At 41.0% G+C, this 22,710-nt stretch overlaps 1 protein-coding gene across 1 annotated transcript in view; it reads right to left on the bottom strand.

The window, feature by feature from the left end:
* Positions 1-22,710, bottom strand: part of LOC309549498 (serine palmitoyltransferase 3-like) — a 201,814-nt gene that overhangs the window by 53,841 nt on the left and 125,263 nt on the right. The window contains exons 7-9 of the mRNA XM_082249832.1: positions 20,110-20,215; positions 11,960-12,179; positions 10,722-10,848 (exon numbers count right to left, since the gene is read on the bottom strand). Of these exons, the coding sequence (XP_082105958.1) occupies positions 10,722-10,848; positions 11,960-12,179; positions 20,110-20,215 (453 nt within the window). The remainder of the gene's footprint in view (positions 1-10,721; positions 10,849-11,959; positions 12,180-20,109; positions 20,216-22,710) is intronic.

The raw sequence follows: 22,710 nt of genomic DNA on the forward strand, positions 1-22,710 counted from the left end.
TTGGTCAAAGCTATCTGACCAATACCTGTTGACTCATTTTCAAGTCCTCATTTGCATGGCAGTCCTTCTGGTCAATCTATCTGACCAATCACTGCTGACTCATTTTCAAGCCCTCATTTGCATGGCTAGGAGAGGACCTTATAGGGAACTGCAGGTACTGTGCAATTGACCAATGGGAAAGCGGTTGTTGGGGGAAGGATGTTCCAATTTCTGTATAAAAGTGTGCTGTGTTCTTCCAATAAATGTTGTTGTTCCTGTTTTACCCTCAACTCGGAGCTTTGTCTCGTTCTTGGGGGGATTCACTGTATGCTGTTGGAGACTGATTGCTAGTAGTGTAAGCTGATGTATGCTTTTCCTGTTCGTCTGCTAGCAGCTATTCGTGAGTAGCTGTGAAACGGTCCGTTACAATTGGTGGCAAGCGGCGGGATCGTTCCTACAGCCAGAAGGACAGCTACAGGAGACACCATTGCTCTGGATTTTACAATTGAGGGCAACGCATGTCCCAGTACAGTGACCCTGACAGCACCAGCATGGAATCAGCAGTGGAGTTCGATGAGGGTGCCATGGATGACCGAGATGCAGTCCGTAAAGGCATCTGGTACCAGGCACTGGGCATTGTGGAGTACCAGCAGGGTGAGAGACTTCCCAAGGAAGACCAGCGGTTGCAGAAGCGAGTAGCCCTGCGGATGCCCTTCCTGGGGGAGCAGCCCCGGGAGGAATGGGTAAAAGAATTGGAGCTCCGGGTATGGTAGGAGATGTGGCTGGAGGATGCCTACCAGGCGCTGTGGTGGTATTGTTGTGAAAATATACTATGTATATTAGCGCGCCAGGGAGACGGTTTCAGGAACCTGGTGAAATTGTGTTAATGAAAAATTATATAGTGATTTTTATAATTAAATTAATAGCAGCTGCTAGTAAAGTGCGAGAGCCAGTGATGAAAAAGAAAGTATTTACAATAGTGATACCTCTAGCGCTTGCTATTCCCTAGTGGAAATTCATAGATATTTGATTAATACTAAAAATACATATATAAATTAATATATCAAATACATAAATAATTTTAAATCACTCAAATAAATGTCCATCCAGTGTATAGTGATAAATAATCAATAAAAATTGAATAAATAATCAAAGAATAAATTGTAGTCCAAATTCAGTATAAATGGTTAAAGTGCTGGTGCTTCTTTCTTGATCACTTAGTGCTTCCTTCACGGTGAAAATAAATAAATTGCCCACTCACCAGATGCTGTGGGTTCTATATGTCTTATGACATTAGAACCAACCGTGCTTCAAATAAAGGATCCTTTCCCGGTTCGGATTCCCTCTCCCTGGATATGGGCAGCCGCTGCGGTTAGCCTTCCACCATGGAATGAGACTCCTCCTACCTCGATCCACTATACGAGATGTGCTCCCCTGTAAATCACCTCCACCACAAGCCGTGATGGGGGAATAAACGGATAGTGTGGTATTGCTTTCCAAAAATTTATTTCACACACCCCGTACAAACAACGGTATAAAATCCATATAATTTGCAAATATTTAATATTAATGTTGCCACACTCACAATTTTTTAAAAATAGTGAATACAGAAATTAAAATTTTCTAAACACTGAATACATAATATTTAATATTAAAAATAGTGTTTTTAAATATATCCACGAATAAAAGTATTAATTAATTTATATTAAGTTTTTAATGAAATTAAATTATATATAAATAATAAAGTTTTTTAAGGTTGAAATTAAAGATTGAAAATTGCATAGCACGCAACCCATAATATAAAATAAAAAAAGCTTCATCTAATAAAAAGTACTAATGAGAGGTATCAAACTAATTACATATGCATATAATTCGAACAAATATAACAGATAAGATACATACGGTATGAAAGGTAAATGGTATTAATCTAGGGGAGAATGGGTTTTTGCTGTTTTTACAAAAAAAGTTTGAGATTTGCACAGATATATTTATATAGTATGTATAACACAATAATATTGCGGGGACACGGAGTTACTTCCTGTTTCCTGGATAGCCTATGGGCGGAGTTGGGCGGAGTGCAGAGCGGCAGCTCCGGCATATAAGATACAGGCTAGACGTGTGACTCCACCTCTGAAGACGTCTAACCAATGACGAAACGCGTTAGGTGGAACGCACGCCGTGACGTCATACGCACTCGAGTGGAACGCAAGCCGGAACTACCGCTCTCCACGGCCTGAGTGCACGTGTATGATGGTTCCCGTCCGTTTGTTTGTCACTAGATTTTGGATTTACACTTTTACCTCACCTTGCTGAATTTTTTTGAACTGTGGATGTGCGTGGCACCTGTTTTTATTCACCTATTGGAATTATATGGATTTTATACCGTTGTTTGTACGGGGTGTGTGAAATAAATTTTTGGAAAGCAATACCACACTATCCGTTTATTCCCCCATCACGGCTTGTGGTGGAGGTGATTTACAGGGGAGCACATCTCGTATAGTGGATCGAGGTAGGAGGAGTCTCATTCCATGGTGGAAGGCTAATCGCAGCGGCTGCCCATATCCAGGCTGTGGTGGTATGTTGCACAGTACCTGCCCTGGACAGCCGAGCATGACAAGCCAGAGGGAGAGGAGTTTGATGGTCCTGGCTTGTTATGGGAGTCTTTTTCAGAGCTGGAATTTGGGAGCCCTACACAAGCCCGGTTCAGTGATCTCTTGGAGTGAGGGAGAGCAGGTATGACTGGGACGACGCTCACGAAATTGAGCGAGACCTGGTCCACCTGGTGACCCGGGAGATGGAGCTAGAACAGGGCTACCAGCAGCTGTTCCAATACAGTGAGAAGGCTCAGCAGGAGAGCAGCAGGACAGACCCAGAGCCAGACCCATTCAGAGGGGACGAGATGGTACAGTTTTACTGGGAAGAACCCCAGGTGGCCAGTGGAGATGGGACCGAGGTCTCTCCACCGGTCCTGCAGGGAATTGGGAGCCCAGTCTCCATTCCCCAGCGGCAGTGTAAAGTGCAGGGAGAGGAGAGCAGTGTCCTCCCTCCCCAGTGGCAGGCTGAGTTACAGGGGGCAGAGGTAGTTGTTCCTGCCCCCCAGCAGCAGAGTTATATGCCGGGAAGGCAGTGTGAAGTACAGGGAGAGGAGAGCAGTGTCCTCCCTCCCCAGCGGCAGCGTGATTTTTTGGGAATTGGGAGCCCAGTCTCCATTCCCCAGCGGCAGTGTGATGTGCCGGGAATTGGGAGCTCAGTCTCCATTCCCCAGCGGGAGATACAGCAGGGAATTGGGAGCCCAGTCTCCATTCCCCAGCGACAGAGTATCCTACAGGGAATAGAGAGCCCAGTCTCCTTTCCCCAGCAGCAGGACTCTGTGTTGGGAGGAGAGCCAGTCGGTCTCCCTCCGCAAAGACTGGAAGTATGTATGGGAGAGGAGATTGTTACCACCTCTCCCCAGCGGCGGATCAATGATGGGAAGAGTGTTCTATCGGGAGAGGAGCTTGTTACCACCTCTCCCCAGCGGCGGATCAATGATGGGAAGAGTGTTCTATCGGGAGAGGAGCTTGTTACCCCCTCTCCCCAGCGGCAGCTTAATGTACCAGGGGGAGACTGTAAGCCCCCCACCGGTGCAGATGGGACCGTGGTCTCTGCACTTACCACACAGGGGGTAGGGATGGGCGGTCCTACCCCCCTACGACAGAGCTGTGTATCCAAGGGGGAGACAACCGGTCTCCCCATTCCGCAGCAGAGCTATGCACCTAAGGGGGAGACAGTCCGTCTCCAGCAACCAGGCTCCAACCAGACTACTCCGGTGGTAGTGCTGGCACCAGGACAGAGTACCGCTGGTCTCTGCCCACTCAGCAACCCACCAAGGCAGCCTACCAGTTCCCTACACAGCCGTGGTGAGGCACCTGGACATGGACAAGTTTCTCCTCTACCCAGGTGTAGTGACCATTTATTGTGGGTGGGCTGTACTGTTTTTTCTGCTTTGTGGGTGGGCTACTGGACTAACGAGGGCACTGACCGGCAGGAGGTCAGGTACCCTGTTAGTCTTTTTGGAAAGGGGGAGAGATGTGACGAGACCAACCTCGCCACATTGCTTTGGAGGAGCCTTGTTGCCCGCCTGCTGCCTTTAATTTTACGGTGCAGAAGGATTTATTTCTCCCTTTCTGCACAGCCCTTCGGTAGATTCTATCTACCGAACAAACAGCCCCTGGTTCTAATTCGTATGGATTTGGTGAATGCAGGGTGACCAGGAGGCTGTTGAACACTGAAAATATGGTTTGGACTACTACAAATGGGACAGTCATATTCAGGAAAAATGTCTCCCTTGTAATATGAAGATTTTTGTTCCCATTTGCCATGAGGTCTCTGAACAGGAAGTCAACTCCTAATATGGTCATTACAGGAAGTTCTGAGGAAACGGGCTGTCTGAGGTGGCTCTGCATTCACCTATTGTCAGGTGTGCTAATGACCTCACCTGTTGTCTGCTAAGGGATGTATTGACACTCAGAGTAATGTGTATTGAGGGCTCGTTAGGGAACCATTGTTCTGTGTCTGACTATTGTGTACATTGATTGCCCCCTGGGGCTTCTGTCTCCTTGCATTGGTCAAAGCTATCTGACCAATCCCTGTTGACTCATTTTCAAGTCCTCATTTGCATGGCAGTCCTTCTGGTCAATCTATCTGACCAATCACTGCTGACTCATTTTCAAGCCCTCATTTGCATGGCTAGGAGAGGACCTTATAGGGAACTGCAGGTACTGTGCAATTGACCAATGGGAAAGCGGTTGTTGGGGGAAGGATGTTTCGATTTCTGTATAAAAGTGTGCTGTGTTCTTCCAATAAATGTTGTTGTTCCTGTTTTACCCTCAACTCGGAGCTTTGTCTCGTTCTTGGGGGGATTCACTGTATGCTGTTAGAGACTGATTGCTAGGAGTGTAAGGTGATGTATGCTTTTCCTGTTCGTCTGGTGAAGTTCGTGAGGTTCCAGGTTGGAGTGCTATTTTGTATCCAGTTCGGGAGTTTGGTGTTCTGCAGTAGCTGTGCCTGTCTCTCAGAAAGGGGCATATCGCCTAAACGGATTTTAACCCCTTGTCTGCTGAAACGGTCCATTACAGTAAATATATCAAGGGAACATCAAAGCAAGTTTTAGTGACTCCAACAATAGGTGAGAGTGGGTAACTGATCCCTCTGTGCCCGCCCCAGGCATATACGACTTTTATATACCTCTGGCATGTCTGTGCATGCAAGTGCTGATTGTGGAAATAGTTTACAGAAAGTATTGCAATAGTTTGTATCAATTATGATAAATATGAAATTGACAATATATTTGTTTAAGATTATTAGACTTTGACACATTGATCTGTGGTCCCGAAGAAGCATACAGCGAAACGCGTCAACCAGCAACCAATATATTACCTGCAACAAATATCACAAATGTACAGAGTGATTTTCTTTTACATCACTCTAGTTTGACATGCGGTTTTAATATTTACCCTTCTTTTTGGCGTGTATTGTGATTTTATACATGTTTCATTAAAGGTATCTTTTTATACAATGTCTGTCTCAGGTCAGTGCCATTGAAGTCCACCATAGCAGGACTATGTCTTGCAAAATTTGTTAGTATACATTTCAATAGGATGTGGCATGGGTAAAGGTCTTACTTTCTACTTTTTTGCACAAATAAAATACTTTTGGAGCTATTTTACCTACTAGAGGATTTGCATTCATGCATTACCAAGATTTAGCATAGTCAAGCAGATGACACCACTGGGATACAATAAGGTAGTACACTTCTGACATCACTCTAATCTAAGCCTGTTGACTGGACAGAGGGAACAGGAGGGGACTGATAAAGACATCTCCTTACTTACTTTGCTCTCAAGCACATGGTTCCTTGTTTGCATATTTGCATGAAGCTCAAATGATTGGCTAATAGTTTTGCCCCCGTGTCTTTCTCTTAGGGTTCTACTATACATGGGCACCACAGGAGTCTGATACAAAGTCTAATTCAAGTAAATAAACTGACTGCATTAAAATATATATTTAATGATTTATTCATAAATACAGAGCTGCAATAAATTTTACACTTTTATATCAGCCTGGAGTTCAACTTTAAATGAACAAAGCTGTCACTTTTAAAAAGAGATCCAGGGCACACACATGTGCTAGCAATATTCGCACTTGCAGAATTGTGTTTGAAATAAAGAAAGGTCAAGAAAACTGGTGTATTTTTCCCCCCAAAGACAGAGGCACGGCTGCAGCCACTGATAATAAGTTGGCAGCAGCCTGGGGCTATGGAGAGCATATGCTTCCAGTTTATATATCAAGCGAATGCAGTGAGCGAAGACTCTCACATGAACATCACTGCTGTCAGCTTGACACTATTTTAAGACATGCTAAAGGGAAATTCACTAAGCAGTAGCAGCTACTACTGTACAGCTATTATTCATATTCCCCTGCAACTGATCCTAGAATAGAATGAAAATTGTAAACAGATTTAATGGTTGTTTTATGCATGCTTTCTAATTTTAGAAGGAAAAGACACACACAAATACATACATTTATAAAAATGACATGATTAAAAATATTTTTTTGTATATTAGCCTGGAACTTTAATTGCCCATCAGAAATATAATTACTGATTACCAAATTAAAAAAGTGGGCCTTCACTCCAAGTAAGGACTTTTTCTACTGCCACCCTTCCACTATTTAAAAAGGGGATTTTTTTTGTGTTTACATTTTTTTTTTGCCACCACTTTGACCTAGGTGAAAATAATACATCCCTTCTTCTTCAGCCTTCTAGGATATCTTTCTTAAGTTTGAGGAGGCTGTCGGTGTAGCGTTCCATACAGTGCAAAACATAGCCCCCGAGTAAGTATCCATCATAATCCTCACAATTCTGTATTCTAGCAGATAAAATTTGGGCATGGCTGACAACACTGCTTTGGACGCCATTGTAGTAGAGGCTTTAGGTTGTAAACCAAAAAAACTGCGCTTGCAAAATAGGATTGATACCTCTTTTATATATAAAACAGTTATCAAGAAAAATAACACATAAATATATGGTAAATAATTAACACATAATAAAGCGCACAAGTGCTTAAAAGGTGTGAGATGTTCTGCTAGTGCTATAAAGTCCAATATAATGTGCAAAAAGAGTCCGATATAAGGTGCAAGAAAGTGCTGCAAACAAAGAATGCTGAAGTGCTCCAAATAGCCAGTGCCAAGTGCCTCAGTCCCCATCAGGAACCCCACTCACCAGAAATGATGGACCCTCCACTTAAGGGTCAAAATAGATTTGGGACTGATGTGAAAGAAACCTCCTCCAGGCTGGCTCTATAATGCTGTGACCCCTTGATGATGATTACTCAGGGCTGCGGAAACGGTGACCCCTCCACTGGGAGTCAAATTCCTCAAGGCTGGTATTCTGTGGCAAGAACGCCTTTACGGTGGTTGTGCTGGGCCGCTCAAAGGGAATAAATGATTTGCATAGTGAAGCCAGTAAGGTTAAAAGGTTTATTTAGCCAAAAAAGAAACCTACTTACAAGAGTAGTAAAATGTGCTGCATATAAGGAAAAACAACAATACCACCGTCTGACACTGGTTGGTTCCTGGAACGCTGCACGCGTGCGTTCCACGGACACCAGGAAGTGACGTCAATGGCTCTGCCGCACCAGAAATACGTTGACGCATTTCACCCTCCCACTTGGGTGTTATCAAAGACATCAGAGGCTTTGGGTTGTCTGCTTAACCATTTGCCGACCAGCCGCCACACATATACTGCGGTAGGTCGGCTCTATTGCGCAAAACGACTTACCTGTACGTCGTTTCATGTTATAGCCAGTGTCCCCCTGTGATCGCACCCCATATAGAAAGAACGGCGGTCTGCCTATGTAAACAAGGCAGACCGCCATTCTGTCACAGATTGACACAGGGATCTTGTGTTCCTGATATTCAGGAATGCAGTTCTCCATGTTCATCTAGTGAGTCCATCCCCCACACAGTTAGAAAGCACTCCCAAGGGACACACTTAACCCTTTGATTGCCAGTGTCATTAGTACAGTAACAGTGAATATTTTTAGCACTGATTACTGTAGTAATGTCACTGCTCCCCTCAAAAGTGTCAAAAAAGTGTCAGTTAGGTGTCCGATTTGTCCACTGCAATATTGCAGTCCCACTAAAAATCACTGATCGCCGCCATTACGAGTAAAAAAAATAAAAATAAAATAAATAAAAATAAAATAAATCTATCCCCTAGTTTGTAGACGTGATAACTTTTGCACAAACCAATCAATATACACTTATTGGGATTTTATTTTACCAAAAATATGTGTCAGAATATATATTGGCCTAAAATGATGAAAAAGTTCGATTTTTTTAAAAAAAAATTTATTGGCTGTGTTTTATAGTAGAAAGTATAAAAAATGTTTTTTTTTTTTCTTTTCAGAATTGTCGCTCTCTTTTTGTTTATAGCGCAAAAAATAAAAACCCCAGAGGTGATCAAATACCACCAAAAGAAAGCTCTATTTCTGGGGGGGGGAATTATATTTGGTTAAAGCGCCGCACAGCCACGTAATTTTCAGTTAAAGTAACGCAGTGCCATATCGCAAAAAAATGGCCTGGTCATTAAGGGGGTAAAACCTTCCGGTCCAAAAGTGGTTAAACAGGTTAGAAGCACTGGATTCTGGCAGATCAACAGGTTTTTTTTTTTGTACTTGCAGAATTTATGAAAATTTGTGTGTTCATGTTCGTGTGTTCATAAATGTTCATGTGTTGCAGTGATGTATTGAACATGTTTCTTTTTTTTTATTCTGTCCAGGCATGTACTTTAAGTTTTATTGCTCATATAAAATTCAGCATGCATTTTACCTGGACCTGTGAACACACCTTTTATTTCTGTTTAAACAGCACATAACGAAAAACACTAAAGTCACTGGTCACAAAGCTACAAAGTAACTGGTCATTAAGGAGTCAAGTAACGCTTGGGTGACAGTTCTGTGTTATACATGCTAATCTAGAGGAGCTTAGTGGCAAGTAATTGCTCCACAAATACATAAGTTCACCCAACAAGTCACTGGGAGTGACTTTAATTCAAAAGGATGAACTCGCTCAGCACTGCTCATCAATTATCTTTTGTATTATTTGCGAGACACTTTTTCAAGATTGTTGACGTCTTGACAAAAGAAACCAGGAGACTTATCTCCTCAAAGTGTTTCTGTTCACTGCTGCCGGGCGACATTGGAAGTCAAAATTGAACACAATGACAAAAACGAAGGACGTGTGACTTAAAAGAAGTGTATCAAGTTCAACAGAAGGAGTTGGCAGCTATGTAATTATGGATTTTATTTTATACAAAATAGATTACGGACAACTATGCTTGGGCAATGCATGGAACTAGGTCTGTTTTTTAAGTTCGGTCCACTTGAAAGTATTAGTGGCCCCTGGTGGGTTTCAATATACTGCCTTTTCTTTCTCTATTAATTTCTATACCTCCTTTTTATTTTGCAGAATATAAATGTGAAGTCCAATAGGGAGATTCTAGACTCCCTTGCAAGGGCTGCAGCAGATGACACGGCTACAACCCCAGGTCCAGAAATGTTGCCAAGTCCCCAAGAGATGTGAGAAACCCAAGGATCGTATGCCTCCCCTGGCATCACTCCTAAATTGATCAGTTTTGGTTGGACTGAAGCCTAGTACATACGCAACGAATTTCCCCGACCGGTAGTCCATCTTTTGTCCAGAGTGGTGTTCTGTTGGTTGGAATGTGCCTAGACTGCCTACGAATTTTCCCGCACGACAAAATTCTACTTCAGAAGTGATGTCATGTGTTGGTTTGCTCTTTGTGTTATTTCTTCTCTGAGCATGCCCAGTCTTGCTCATAACATTTTTCCCTGTCGAAATCTATACTGACTGCACGAAAATCGGACGTGTTTTGACAGAGGACAAAAATTTTATAGCCTGCACACCAGATTTTTTTCGGCCGAAAAGTCTGAGTCGGTTGTCCGAAGCATCATACTAACAAGCCGAAAATCGGCAGATCGGTCGTCGGACGAAATTTCCCGGCCGAATTTCGACTCGTGTGTACGTGTGTACGGGCCTTTACTCTTCAAAAGCTGGCCATACTCTGGTAGATTTTTTAACAAACGCCCATATGAAAAATCTTATCAGTACATTTGATATCAACATTGGATAAAACCAACAGAGATTTAATAAGGTCATCCAAAAGTACTTCATAAATTTTGTTTGCTTTTAACCTTATTTATAGAATTTCCCATAGCAAAACAATATGGACTGTTAGAAATTTGTTCAAAAAAACATTTACTCTTCATAAAGGTTGAAAATGATCATCAATCTCACCCTAATAACGATAGAAAATTGGATAAACGGTATGAAAATGATCATTTTCGAAAGAGATTCTTCTAGTGTAAGACCTGCTTTATAGTCTCCCAAATGTTACAAGACCAACAACCGATAAGAACAAAGTCCACTCACTGAGTTGATGGTTTGTAGTTTTTTGAACATTAGAGCTAATTTGCAGAAAATTTGGTGCATTCTTTTGCTCTTCTTTGTTAGAGATTTCAGTCCCAATCTAGATACCTTGTAAATGAACTGATCCTCAAAGAAAATAGGATCCCATACAATACAACAGCCAGTGTCTTGTCACATAATCACAGTCAAGGCATGTTAACTCACTGCATTCAAAAGAAATTGGTAAATATGATGAACCAATACATTTTTACCTGTCTGTGTCCCATCACGCCCCATAAAGCACTTCATCACCCTGATGATTTGCTCCGTTACAGGAGGAGAAAGAGAAGCTGCATAAAGTGCACTGTGCGAATGTGTTCTCAAGTATTCCACTAGTTCCTGGAGGTAAAACACGTCCACAGGTTAGAGGCTAGTTTACAGTTAATTACAGTAAGAAAATGAAGAAGCATTAACAACAATGTAAAAAACATTTAATAGACAGCATTGTAGAGTTGTGATGTAAAGATGGACTTCATGAAGATTTGGCCACCCTGCCATGTGGAAAATGGCTTCACACCTATGTGTTTTGATATTGCCTCAGTTTCGAACTACCACAAGGCCCTACTATTCATTTTGAGTGGCACCCTAACACACTTAAGCAGCACACCTATGTTACAGTAAACCACAGCGCATGGCAAAGCACTACCATGCATTTTGGTGTACTGCGCCAGCAAAATGGTGTAGCTGTGATGTTACCTTATCTCTTTTGAACACACAGGTGTAAAGGGGGCCTGCAGGCACATTAGGGATCTGCCTGTAAAGCCGCAAGGATTCACTGCCGGGTTCCCTCACCGGCAATGGCGGCGGCAGCACCCCACAGCCGATGGAAACATCGGCTGCGGTGCCGACATCGCTGGACTCCAGGACAGGTAAGTGTCCTAATATTAAAAGTCAGCAGCTACAGTATGTGTAGCTACTGACTTTAAATTTTTGGAGGGGGAGAGGGGAGGCTGGAACACCGCTTTAATAGTGGTTCTAACTCCTCACCACTCTATCCAAACTAAAAAACACAAGTAGTTTCGTCTTTAGGTTATATTTCGTCATACCCTAATCAGCCATAGTAAACTCCTTTCTCCCCTTCTCTCTTTAGCTATTATTTTTCGGCTGATTATTTTATATCTTTTTTTTTTCAGTTTTCTTTAATTTTATTAATTTATCTGGTGTAGCAAAACAGGAAAATCCACAAAATTGGGCAGAAATATTTATTATTTCTAAATAATTATTCCATGAAACAAATTATAGAATAATTATTGTATAGTTTTATTATTTACAGTAAACAAACGCTGGTAAATGAATGAAAGAAAGATGCTGACTGGTTGCCATGCACAATTGCTCCAGAGTCTGTCTGCTACATTTTTGATAAATATTATCCCGTGTGAGAATCCTAATGTATTAATTCTTACAATGTTTTTTGCCATTTTGTCTGGCTTATCTCATAATATATTCTTACCCTTTTCCCAGCAATGTATCCGCCAATGGCTCCAAAACTTTTCGTAAATGTTCCCATCATTACATCAATGTCTGCAGGGTCCATCCCAAAATATTCCACCACTCCTCGTCCTGTAGGCCCCACTGCCCCAATACTATGTGCCTCATCCAAATATAAGTATGCCCTGTATTTCTTCTTCAATGCCACAATTTCCGGTAGACGAGCAATAGACCCTTCCATGCTGGAACAAGCAAAAGAGAAAAATAGCATTACAACAACAGACCAGTGTACATTAATCAGGTCCAGTAAGCCTCTAGTAATAATAATCGGGTAATCTATAGGTACCCATATAACTCACATCACTTTACCCAATCCCAACTATTTTTTGTGACATAATTGAGCTGATTTACTAAGAAAGTTAAGAATCTGCACAATAAATTGTGTAAATATTGACTTCATTGATCCAATCTTGTGCAGATAAAACAACAAGAATTTTCTTTTCGCATAACTGGATAATATGAAGTAAATATTAACACGATTTACCTTTGTGAAGATTCTCAATTTTCGTTTTTTGTAGTAAAAAAATAAAAATAAAAAAGCACAAAAGACATTACTTAGGATTAATCTGACAGTTCTCTTGTGCTGCTGGCTCCTACATTCCTTGAAATCTTCATCCTCAAATCCCCCCCCCCACCTCTTCTGGTGCAGCGGGGGTTAATAGAACTGAGAGAGCTGTGGCAGGCATTTGTCAAGAGTGCCCAACTATGTCTGACCTTTCTGCCCACCTCCTCCATTCATAGAGCCATGCTATAGCTTGTATGAATGAAACACGATAAATGAATAGGTGATAGGGGATATCAGTGGATAAAAATGTCAAGGAGTACAGGAGCCAGCAGCACAAGGGACACATTGGATTAATAGTAAGCAATGTTACTGACATTGCTTACTTCTACTTCAGATAATATGTATTACTTGATATGATGATCCAATATCTTCAGTACTCTGATTTGGTGACCTAAAATAAGAGTGCAAATCAGGAGCTCTTACTTCACTCTTTGAATACTTGCCCTAGGTCTCAGACCAAAGCCAGATCATTCAAAAGGCAACCTACCCTGTACATAAAATGCAAAAGGGGCGGCTTCTCTGCGCCTACTGAAATCTTATCACTGTCACATAAAGGAAAATGGGAGGCAAAGCTGCTACCTTGCCTAGTTCCTGTTACTGGGTTAAATTAGAAAAAATGTAGCTTTTGGATTATCAATACAACTAGACAACAAACATTTTCAAAATCAAAGATCTGCAAAACAACTTAAAGTGAAAGTTTAATCAGAAATTGAAGTCCTGCTACATCATTTCAGGCTGGTCCCTTTTGCAGGTAAAACATTACAAATAAATGCCTATACTGTTTAAAATGCAGTAAGGCATTGTCTCACCCTGCTCTGCACATGCTTAGTTGCTCTCTATTTTTAGGTACTGCAGAATTTGTAGAGGCAGATCTGCCGACAACTTTAAAATGGTTCTAAAGCCTCAAGGTGTTTTACCTTAACACAATCTATGCATTAAGGTAAAAAACCTTCTCTGCTGCATGATCAGCCCCCCTTATTCTTACCTGAGCCCAACCTGATCCAGTGATGTGCACGAGAGCAGTGGCTCTCACCACTGTCTCCTTCCTCATTGGGCAGATTGATAGCAGTGGGAGCCATTGTTTGCTATGAAGAAAAAAAGAGATGACCGCACTCCGATGTAAATCAAAAATTGGAGTAAATTTATTCCACATCAAACAATAGGCAACTGGAACAACACACTGTGAATGCAGGACACAAAGGCAGACGCGTTTCACGACTTAGAGATGTCGCTTACTAATTGCAATGAGTAAGCGACATCTCTAAGTCGTGAAACGCATCTGCCTTTGTGTCCTGCATTCACAGTGTGTTGTTCCAGTTGCCTATTGTTTGATGTGGAACAAATTTACTCCAATTTTTGATTTACATCGGAGTGCGGTCATCTCTTTTTTCTTTATATGATCTTGGATTGACAGATCCGACCAGCACCCGATACCCAGCCCACCTGGAGTGGTCTTTCCTATTTGGACTTCAGCCATTGTTTGCTGTCAAATTAAATGCTGGGACGAGAGAGCAGGGGGGCTGGGCTGAGTTGCCCAGTCTGTGTCAATAGACAGACAAGGCGGCTCGGTAGCGAACCCCCATGGATGACCCAATTGAAAGCCCCATTCCATGGCGTCACTCGACAAAAAGGAGTGCTGGCGGGGAACCCCAAAAATAGAGGATCGGGACTACTTTGTGCAAAACCATTACACAGAGCAGGTAAGTATACCATGTTTGCTATTTTAATTGAAAAAAAAAACTGAAGGTTTACTGTTACTTTAAAGCATATTCAAACCCACCTATCCTTTACAGATGAGGAAGCTGCTTCTGTTTGATCTGCAACTGCCATGGTACTGCACGTGATCAGTTATCACACCAGATGGTTTGAAAGATTTGTTTGAGGACACAAGCAAATGTGACAGTAAGCAATCCCAGCATTCCAGGAATGTAACTGTTTTTTGAAACCATTAAATCAATTTGTTTTGTATTGCTTTGCGATTTACTGCTGTTCAGGGGCTCTGGGCTTGCAGCTCCCACCAAGAAGAAAAAGGAGCAATGCTGGAGGTACACACTAATTTTGGTAGCATAAATATTCATGTGGAATGAATGTTCCTTGCTAAAGAATATTATTTTTTATCAAGTTGTTATGGGAAAAATTCCACTTTAAATGCTCATTCACAATGGCCTGCATGGTAAAATGCAGGGGTTTACTGCATTGGCAGCTATCATTGTGACATTCGGCGATGTGCTGTGCTTATGCATCCCGCACAGTGTACTATTTTTTGCCGTCAATTTTATTTAAATGTTTAAATGACATTTCATTGATTTCTACACACTTGGTTGTGTAGTAGAAACAGATGAATACTGTAAGTATCTTTCTGCACCACACTGCTCGGCACCCAGGGGTTCTGTTGCAGTGTGAACAGAAAACAAAGAAAACTCTTGCTTCCTATGTGCACTTCAGGTGACTGTTGTTAATCGGGGACAAGAAAAAAAAAAAAAAACAGTCAACACACCAAGTGCAGATGACCAAGACTGGGCACACACAGATGATTGGTACAGCGACCAATGTTTGTGATCCCCCGGCTACCCGTTGGCAAGAATAAAGTATAGCTGCTAGTAGAGACCAATCACTATTAGCAGCACAATGTTCCAAATTTGGGTGATTGTTCACTTCTACATACTGCACTTCATTGTTGCCTATGTGTAGTGATTAGAAGCTGGGCGATCACAGAAGATGATGACTGTTGCAAAAATTGTCCATCTGTGCCCAGCCCAAGTAATAATGTACATATTTCTCTCAGCACAGTTGTCCTGTAGGGCATGCTTAGGTAACACAATCATTCTATGTATGTATGTATTGTGTATCAGATTAATAGTTCAATAGGCTGCAATGTTAAATCTGCTCCCCTTTTTAAGGTTGTATATGAATCTGGCATGAGGAGCAGTGATTGAGTTATGCCATAAGGGGACAATGGCAGTGACCAGTGGGTTCAGGAGGTACTGCGTGTGGGTTTAGAAGCTCAAGAACTTTTTTTTACCTAATTGTTATCTTGACTACATCCACTATTTGTCTGCTGAGGTTGCCATAGTTTTCTTCTTTTTTTTTTTCTTGCAAGAAGCCTTGCAACATCATTGATCTGGTTCTTCCTATTTAGTATTAATCATTATAAATGCTTACTGCCTACGATGTGGCCTCATGTGTTCTGCATTAAAATGGTCTTAAATAAAACCAGACAACACAGATCAAACCAAATTCTTGCTGTCCTGGCAGATCAAAGAAATGCTCTTAATCATTAACAATATATGCTCCTGACTGACCAAAAGAACAAAAAAAGAAGTGTGGGACAAGCATAAGCAAATATTATGAATGTTTGCCAACTAACACCCAGACAGGCTCAATTGTGGAGGACTTCCTTTTCTTCTGATTGATATATATTGATCAGGAACAAATTGGGAACATTATAGAGTTTCCGGTTGCTGACAACCTCTGACCAGTATCCGTCATGGGTAGTTCTTTATATTGAGGGGTTTTAGCTTACAATACGAAGAAGAAAAATATGAGAGAAACATTACAAGGACCAGATGTATTACTGTGGAAATAACAACTCCAGCACTGGCAGACTGCACTTCCTAGAACTGTTGATAAAGACACCCATTTTCCTCTAAGCTTTAATAAATGTGCCAGTATCAGACCATGTGAAAACATACTTGGGTGTTTGATGCCAAAAAAACAATGTCAATCATGCTCCACCAGAAAGAGTACGCTTGGCCAAGAGTAGCAGCAGAGGTTCAACAATGTTTTTTGGCTGGCACTTTGGAAGAGAACCTTAAAACCAATTTCCAAATACTAAAAAAAATTCTGAAAGACGTCCATATTACCCATGGGGAGCAGCTGGTACGGTAGGAAATAATAAAGTACCACTGTAGAACAGAAATTATTTTAAGACCACCTAGACATTCCCATGGCTTATATAAAACCAAGTAGTCTGCTGCTTTGCACTTTCATATAGTTACGAGATTCTTCTGTGACCTCAAAAATCCTTACGTCACTCAAGCCATGATATGAGTAGTGCGTTTGCCTCCATCAAGTGCCTTGGCCAGTTTTGATACTAACGTATATACATTAAATAAAACACATCCAGTGTTTAAACCCTGCTAATGCTAAAACAAATTAATTGTTCAGAAGAATGCCCCTTACAGTGGTGGTCAGAATACTACCCTACAAACACATAAAAATGTAATAAAGTCATGTAACTGACACTGCCAAGTGGCTTTGGACCTGGAACCATCAGATGGTACGTCAATAATCCACAGCTCTAGGAACCACTAGCAATCTCTGGAGGAACCCAATGACTGGTTTAGAGGAACCACAGTATAGTTTTAGCCAGTATGCATTTTAGGCAGTGTTAATTTCGTCGACTAAAACCGACTAAGACGTTTTCGTCGACTAAATTAACACAATTTTAGTCGACTAAAATACGACTAAAACTAAAACAATTCAGATGACTAAAATACGACTAAAACTAAAATGGCATTTTAGTCTTAAGACTAAAATACGACTAAAATTAAAATGGCATTTTAGTCAAAAGACTATAACTAAAACTAAATCGAAATTTGCTGCCACAATTAACACTGGTGCATGCTCAAAGCTTAATACCATAAATAATAACATATTAGATTTTTCACTCTAGGACCAGCAGTAGTATATAATGAGTTTGGAAATTGTAGAGAAATGCTTAAATAATGCATTACAAATTACAATTGAACTACACCCAGTCGATTATAGATGACTAAAATGAGTTTTAGTCGACTAAAATCTAGGACGTTTTAGTCGACTAAAATGTACTGGAGTTTTAGTCGACTAAATACGACTAAAACTAAAACACTTGCAGAAGACTAAAATGGGACTAAAACTAAAATGTCATTTTAGTCCTCAGACTAAGACTAAAACTAAATTGAAATTTGCTGCCGAAATTAACACTGATTTTAGGTTCCTTCGAGTTATTTTAACTTTTATGGGAAAATCATTTTTATGTGATTTTTCTCTCCTATATTTTCATAATAGTGTGTGGCATTTCCTTGTAATAACCATCCGTATAGCAGGTACTGTATTCAGCAGCCCTGCCTACCAGATAAACCAAATCCAGGGCTTTCCAGAAGTATGAGAAGACTGTTAAATATGAACTGGGAGAGGAACAGCAAATCAAAATGACTCGACATATAGGGGTTGATTTACTAAAGTAGTGTAGTGTGTGTTCACTTTTATCAATGGTAGCCATCATACTTCTTTCATGGCATGCTTCCCTTAAAGGAGGACGGTTGCATCCTGATCTGGCAGGAGCCCAGCCTAGTGGCTTCACAGCCTAATGCCTTTTATAAATCAGTATAAACTTGTAGCCGCTGCTGTTCCATGGGCAGCTATTAAGCATCTTCCCCTTGGGCCAAAATGAGGCCGCTGTCTACTAAGAGTACATAATCCTAATGACGTATATTATTCAGCTTCCTTAACTCGCTATAATGAATTATCGTTGATAATTCAGCTGGATGTTAGAGGCCCAATAACACTGAATAAATGTCCAAGATTTATACTGTTTTCCCAAACATTTCTAAAAGATGAAAGATGCGTAGAGTCAGCAAGCCTAGGAGGAAACTGTGTCCACTGCATTCATTACGGGGATTTGGCAGTTCTTAAGAAAACAGCAGCTGTGCAGCAGCCTGGGTGCCATATAATAGACAGCAATATTTAGCATTAAGACTTTGGTGGTCTGCTGAATCTGTAGATGATCAAAGGACTTGGAAGACTTGAAGTTTTTCTCTGCTTTGCCAACGATGTTTATTTAGTGTTTAATCTGATTAGAGAGGGGATGTCCAGACTGCTCAGAACCAGCAGGTCAGTGTGGTAATAATGTGCTAGACTTGACTGACAGGTGTTTAGATAAAGGTCAGTCTATGAGTTTTGTCTGCTGCAGATAACACTTCAGATGCTGCTGTTGGAGTCACTGGTGGAGTCACGGCCTTGAGAAACTTTCAAAATGTCAGCAGATCTCAGAAGTTAGACAACCTGACTGATGGATATAATTGAGAGGCCGAACAGGATGCACTATTGATTCAATATGTTCCAGATAAAGTACAAGGTAATCTCCTAAAATCCTAAGATTAAAATCAGAGGCTGTTTGCAGATCAAAACTAGCCTCTTTCTTTACCATTCTCCCAGCTCCTGGCATATTTTCAAGAGACCCAATTCTAAATGGTTATTTGCAGCATTTTTCCTTTCCATAAGGGCTCTATTAGACTTGCGGTGCCCTCAGAAGAGGGATTCTTGTTCAGAAAGCTTTTCAGATGACAATTTACAGGCAGTGAGGAGACGTCACTGTCCGATTTAACCCTGTACTGCCATAAAACCACACCGCAGTGCGTGTACTGCGTGCAGTTGCGGCATGGCCCTGCTGGACTCAAAGGGTGAATTTGACAAGCAGTGCTGCTGGTCAAACTCTGCACCCCAATTTGAAATTGCTGTTGCCAGGAAGCAAAGCATTGTGGGCACAGCATGTGTACGCGAGAAATGCGCAAAAAAAAGTTCCTGCACCATTTTAAAAATTGTGCTGCACTAAAACTCATGGTATAGCAGTACCAAGTGTTCTGGTATGTGGGTGTTTTCAGGATGCATGGGGGTGCCATTAAAAATTTGCAAAGAGGTAGCGCGTTTTTGGATTTTGTGCACGTTCATTCAACTTACTGGTGTGAATGTCACCTAAAGGAGAGCTGAAGTTGTCCTTTAGATATCTTCAGCCTCTTGTCAGAGTTCTCCACTGTGCAGCCCTGCTTAGTACCCATAGCCCATGCAGGTCTTGAGTTGAGTGCAACCAATCATGATCCCATTTATTCCATTAGCTGGCCTGTACTTCCACTGGATGGATGGTGGCCGCCATGAGCACAGCCCAGTCAAAGGAATGAAGGGGCAGGTGGGAAGCAGGAGCTGGTTAGGATGTTTTTTTTTTTATTACTGTCCACAACTGCTTCCATTGATTAATGTTACCCTGCAAAATTCCCTGTGCAATGGTAATGGTCATCTGCATTCCCTTTTACTGCTAGCATACAGCTGTGTGTGCTGCTACCTCTCAGACTTGTGCTATTACCAACAGCTCTGCATCTCCATTAACAATCAGGAACCAATTGGCGTGGTTCCTAAACAGGTGATCACCTTGTAAACTATGATGGGATGATCACATGGCTATGTTTGTAGACTGCTGTCACTGACACATGTCAAAGTATTTCTTTCTCAGAGTGTTGGCTGTGCACTAGCTTTGCCAAGAAAATTAGATATTTTTATTAAAAAAGGGAGTACAGTGTACTGAAAAAAGAAAAGAAAATGTTTAGGTTCCCAAAGCTAATGGAGCAGTAAGTACATAACTGTGCCTTAAAAATAAAAAGAATACTAAGCACATTTTTCTATGCCCACAGGCATGCTTTAAAAGTATACAAATCTTCCCGTGTCTTCATTTCCTTATTAGGTTATCAGCCATATTAAGTTATAAGTCATTCCTTATTAGATTATCTCCTTACCTGTAAATTCCTTCAACAAGGATCAGTATTTTCTTCCAGGCCCGGTGGCTGCGTGGCTGACCATTGATAATGGCTTCTCGTAGTAATTTTTCCAGATATTGAATGTCTAAAAAACAAACATAGTAACAGCTATGATAAATTGCCAACTTCTGTTGTTTTTCAAGAAAAGCCTTTTTATGTCAAAATGCAAGTTCTAAAACTGGCCATAGATTGATGGAAAATCGGCTTGTTCAGCAAGGACTGGCCAAAATTCGATCTATTGCGATTCCCACAAGAGAGAAGTTGATCTAATAATCCATTCTCCTGAATGGGAATGCTGGGATATTTTCCTTCAATCAGTGTATTCTGACAACGGAGGAGTCTCAACTATCAAAATTCAATAACACAGCAGGAAGTATTCCTCTATCCGCCTTGCATGTGTGGATGGGGAAATCCATTCAGTTTTCTTTGGTCAGGCTGGCCAGCTTATGACAGGTACAGGCATGTTATCATAATATTATAATTTTCATAGAACATTTCTCCCTAAGGCCTCAAAGCATTTTAGAATACGTGGTATATGTAGTACAATATACTAGAGGTAATAAAAACGAATAAATCCCATAGGTGTGAATAAACTAGTACTTTTTAGCTCTCATGAGTGAATACCAATAGTGCCTGAGCTGCATGTGAGCAGTCCTGTGTACCATACAGTAGGATTTTAGGTGCATTCTGTGAATTCCCAGTTTTTTTAAGCTGCCCAAACACCAATAGATTTTTTTTTTGTTCCTGCAGGCTGAAAAAAATAAATCAAACATATTCCTCCATCCTTGCAAAACAGTGAGAAGTGCTGTTATATACTGACACAAGGTTTGAGCTGACTGGCTATTGTCACTGGTTGGAAAAATAATTATCTACCCTGCTCAGCCGATGTATCGGCCCAATCGCATCCTGATTCATGCATTGGACCCACACCGATGTATAGTAGGGAGTGTGCTTAGTGGTTCATGCAGGTCCATGCAGCTAGCCCCCTATCATTAATTTGGACAGGCTGCCTGCATGCATCGAACACCTGTGCATCCGGCACGGTAAAGACAGCCCTTCACATGGGTGTACAGATTGGTGCGCCCGTGTGAATGTGGCCTATAGGGATGTATTTATAAATAAAAAATTGAACAGCTAATCATTCTGTGAAAATGCATGAACATTTGTTCTGAAAAATGAATGTTATTTGGATAGTTTATCTCCAGATAAAATGGTTATCTTTATACAGAATAGAATGAATCGGAAAAGAAGACAAATAACATTTGTTTCTGTTTCATTCGCACAGAATGAATGTACATGCAGTTTCATTGGATGAATAGCGTTGTAAATTTTTTTTCCCATAAAAACACCCCTAAGTGTATCTAAAGCTAACACTCTTTTTTCTAGTTATGGATAAAGTGGTGAAGGACTAAAGCTCCTGCCAGGTAGTTTTTGCTGTGTCCCCTAAGAAAATCTGCCATGGGGAGAGACACTTTCTTGATATAAAACAGTCAAAAGAGCCAGTAACTCGTAAAGTAAAATTGAATCTACTTTACTGAAAGGAAAGTAGGGGTAAAAAAAAAACAGAAAAAAAAAACAAACAGTTGACACATTTCACCCTATGCAGGCCTTAGTCATAACCTTATGACTAAAACATGCACAGGTTGAAACACGTCAACTGTTTTGTTCCTGTTTTTTTACCCTTACATCTCTTTCAATAAATAAGATGGGATGTTGCAAGTTGCTGGCTCTTTTAACTGTTTAATACCAATGGCTTGCAGAGGCTTTGAGTGGGGCATCAGTAAGCAATCAAACCTCCTTTGAAAGAGATTACAGGGTGGCAGCGCTGTCAGTTAATGTTACTGCACCTTCTTGATATGTCCTGGTGACCACGGACACCTTGACTGTTTAGGAAAAATCCCAAATTTTATGTTGTCATTATGGCAACACATGTTCCATCCACCATTTATTCTCAACTGCACCTCAACATACCTTGCCGGCAGACGTGTTATAACTAATGTGTGTTGTGCTATGGTAAGCTGCCAGAAATAGAAAATTTTTAGTGTGCTAGGTAGCCCATTTAGATGAATCCGCTACTTTAATGCAGGTTAATGTGCATGGGAGAACCCAATGCATGTGCTCTAAAGGTAGGTGATTCAGGCAGGACATTTATACAGAACTACACATCAGATCTAAAAGGATAGGAAGGGGTAGAGGACTTGGGTGAAAATGAAGGACTGACCTACCAAGAATGCAGTTGGGAGCCATAAACACAGTTAAAGATAGATCCTCCCTCCCATATGGTATTAAGAGGTTCATTAGGTGAAATGTTTATTTACATTAATCCAAAAAGCGGAAAACGTCTATCCTAAATGCCAGGATAAATCAAGTTTCAGCTACAATGTACTTCAAACAATCTGTAATTATCTTGAAAAGGCTGACAATTGTCTGGTAAACAGGGTCTCCCGACTGACTTGCTAGCTTGGTGGGTTCCTGATAAAAGAAAGGCGGCACTCTGTAATTTCCCCTTTAAACTCTGGAAACTTGATACATATAGCAATATTCTTCTAAGCTGTTCTTAAAAACCAATACAACATTAAA

Source organism: Pelophylax lessonae (assembly GCF_965119305.1).
Source record: "Pelophylax lessonae genome assembly, chromosome: 3".
Taxonomy (NCBI): domain Eukaryota; kingdom Metazoa; phylum Chordata; class Amphibia; order Anura; family Ranidae; genus Pelophylax; species Pelophylax lessonae.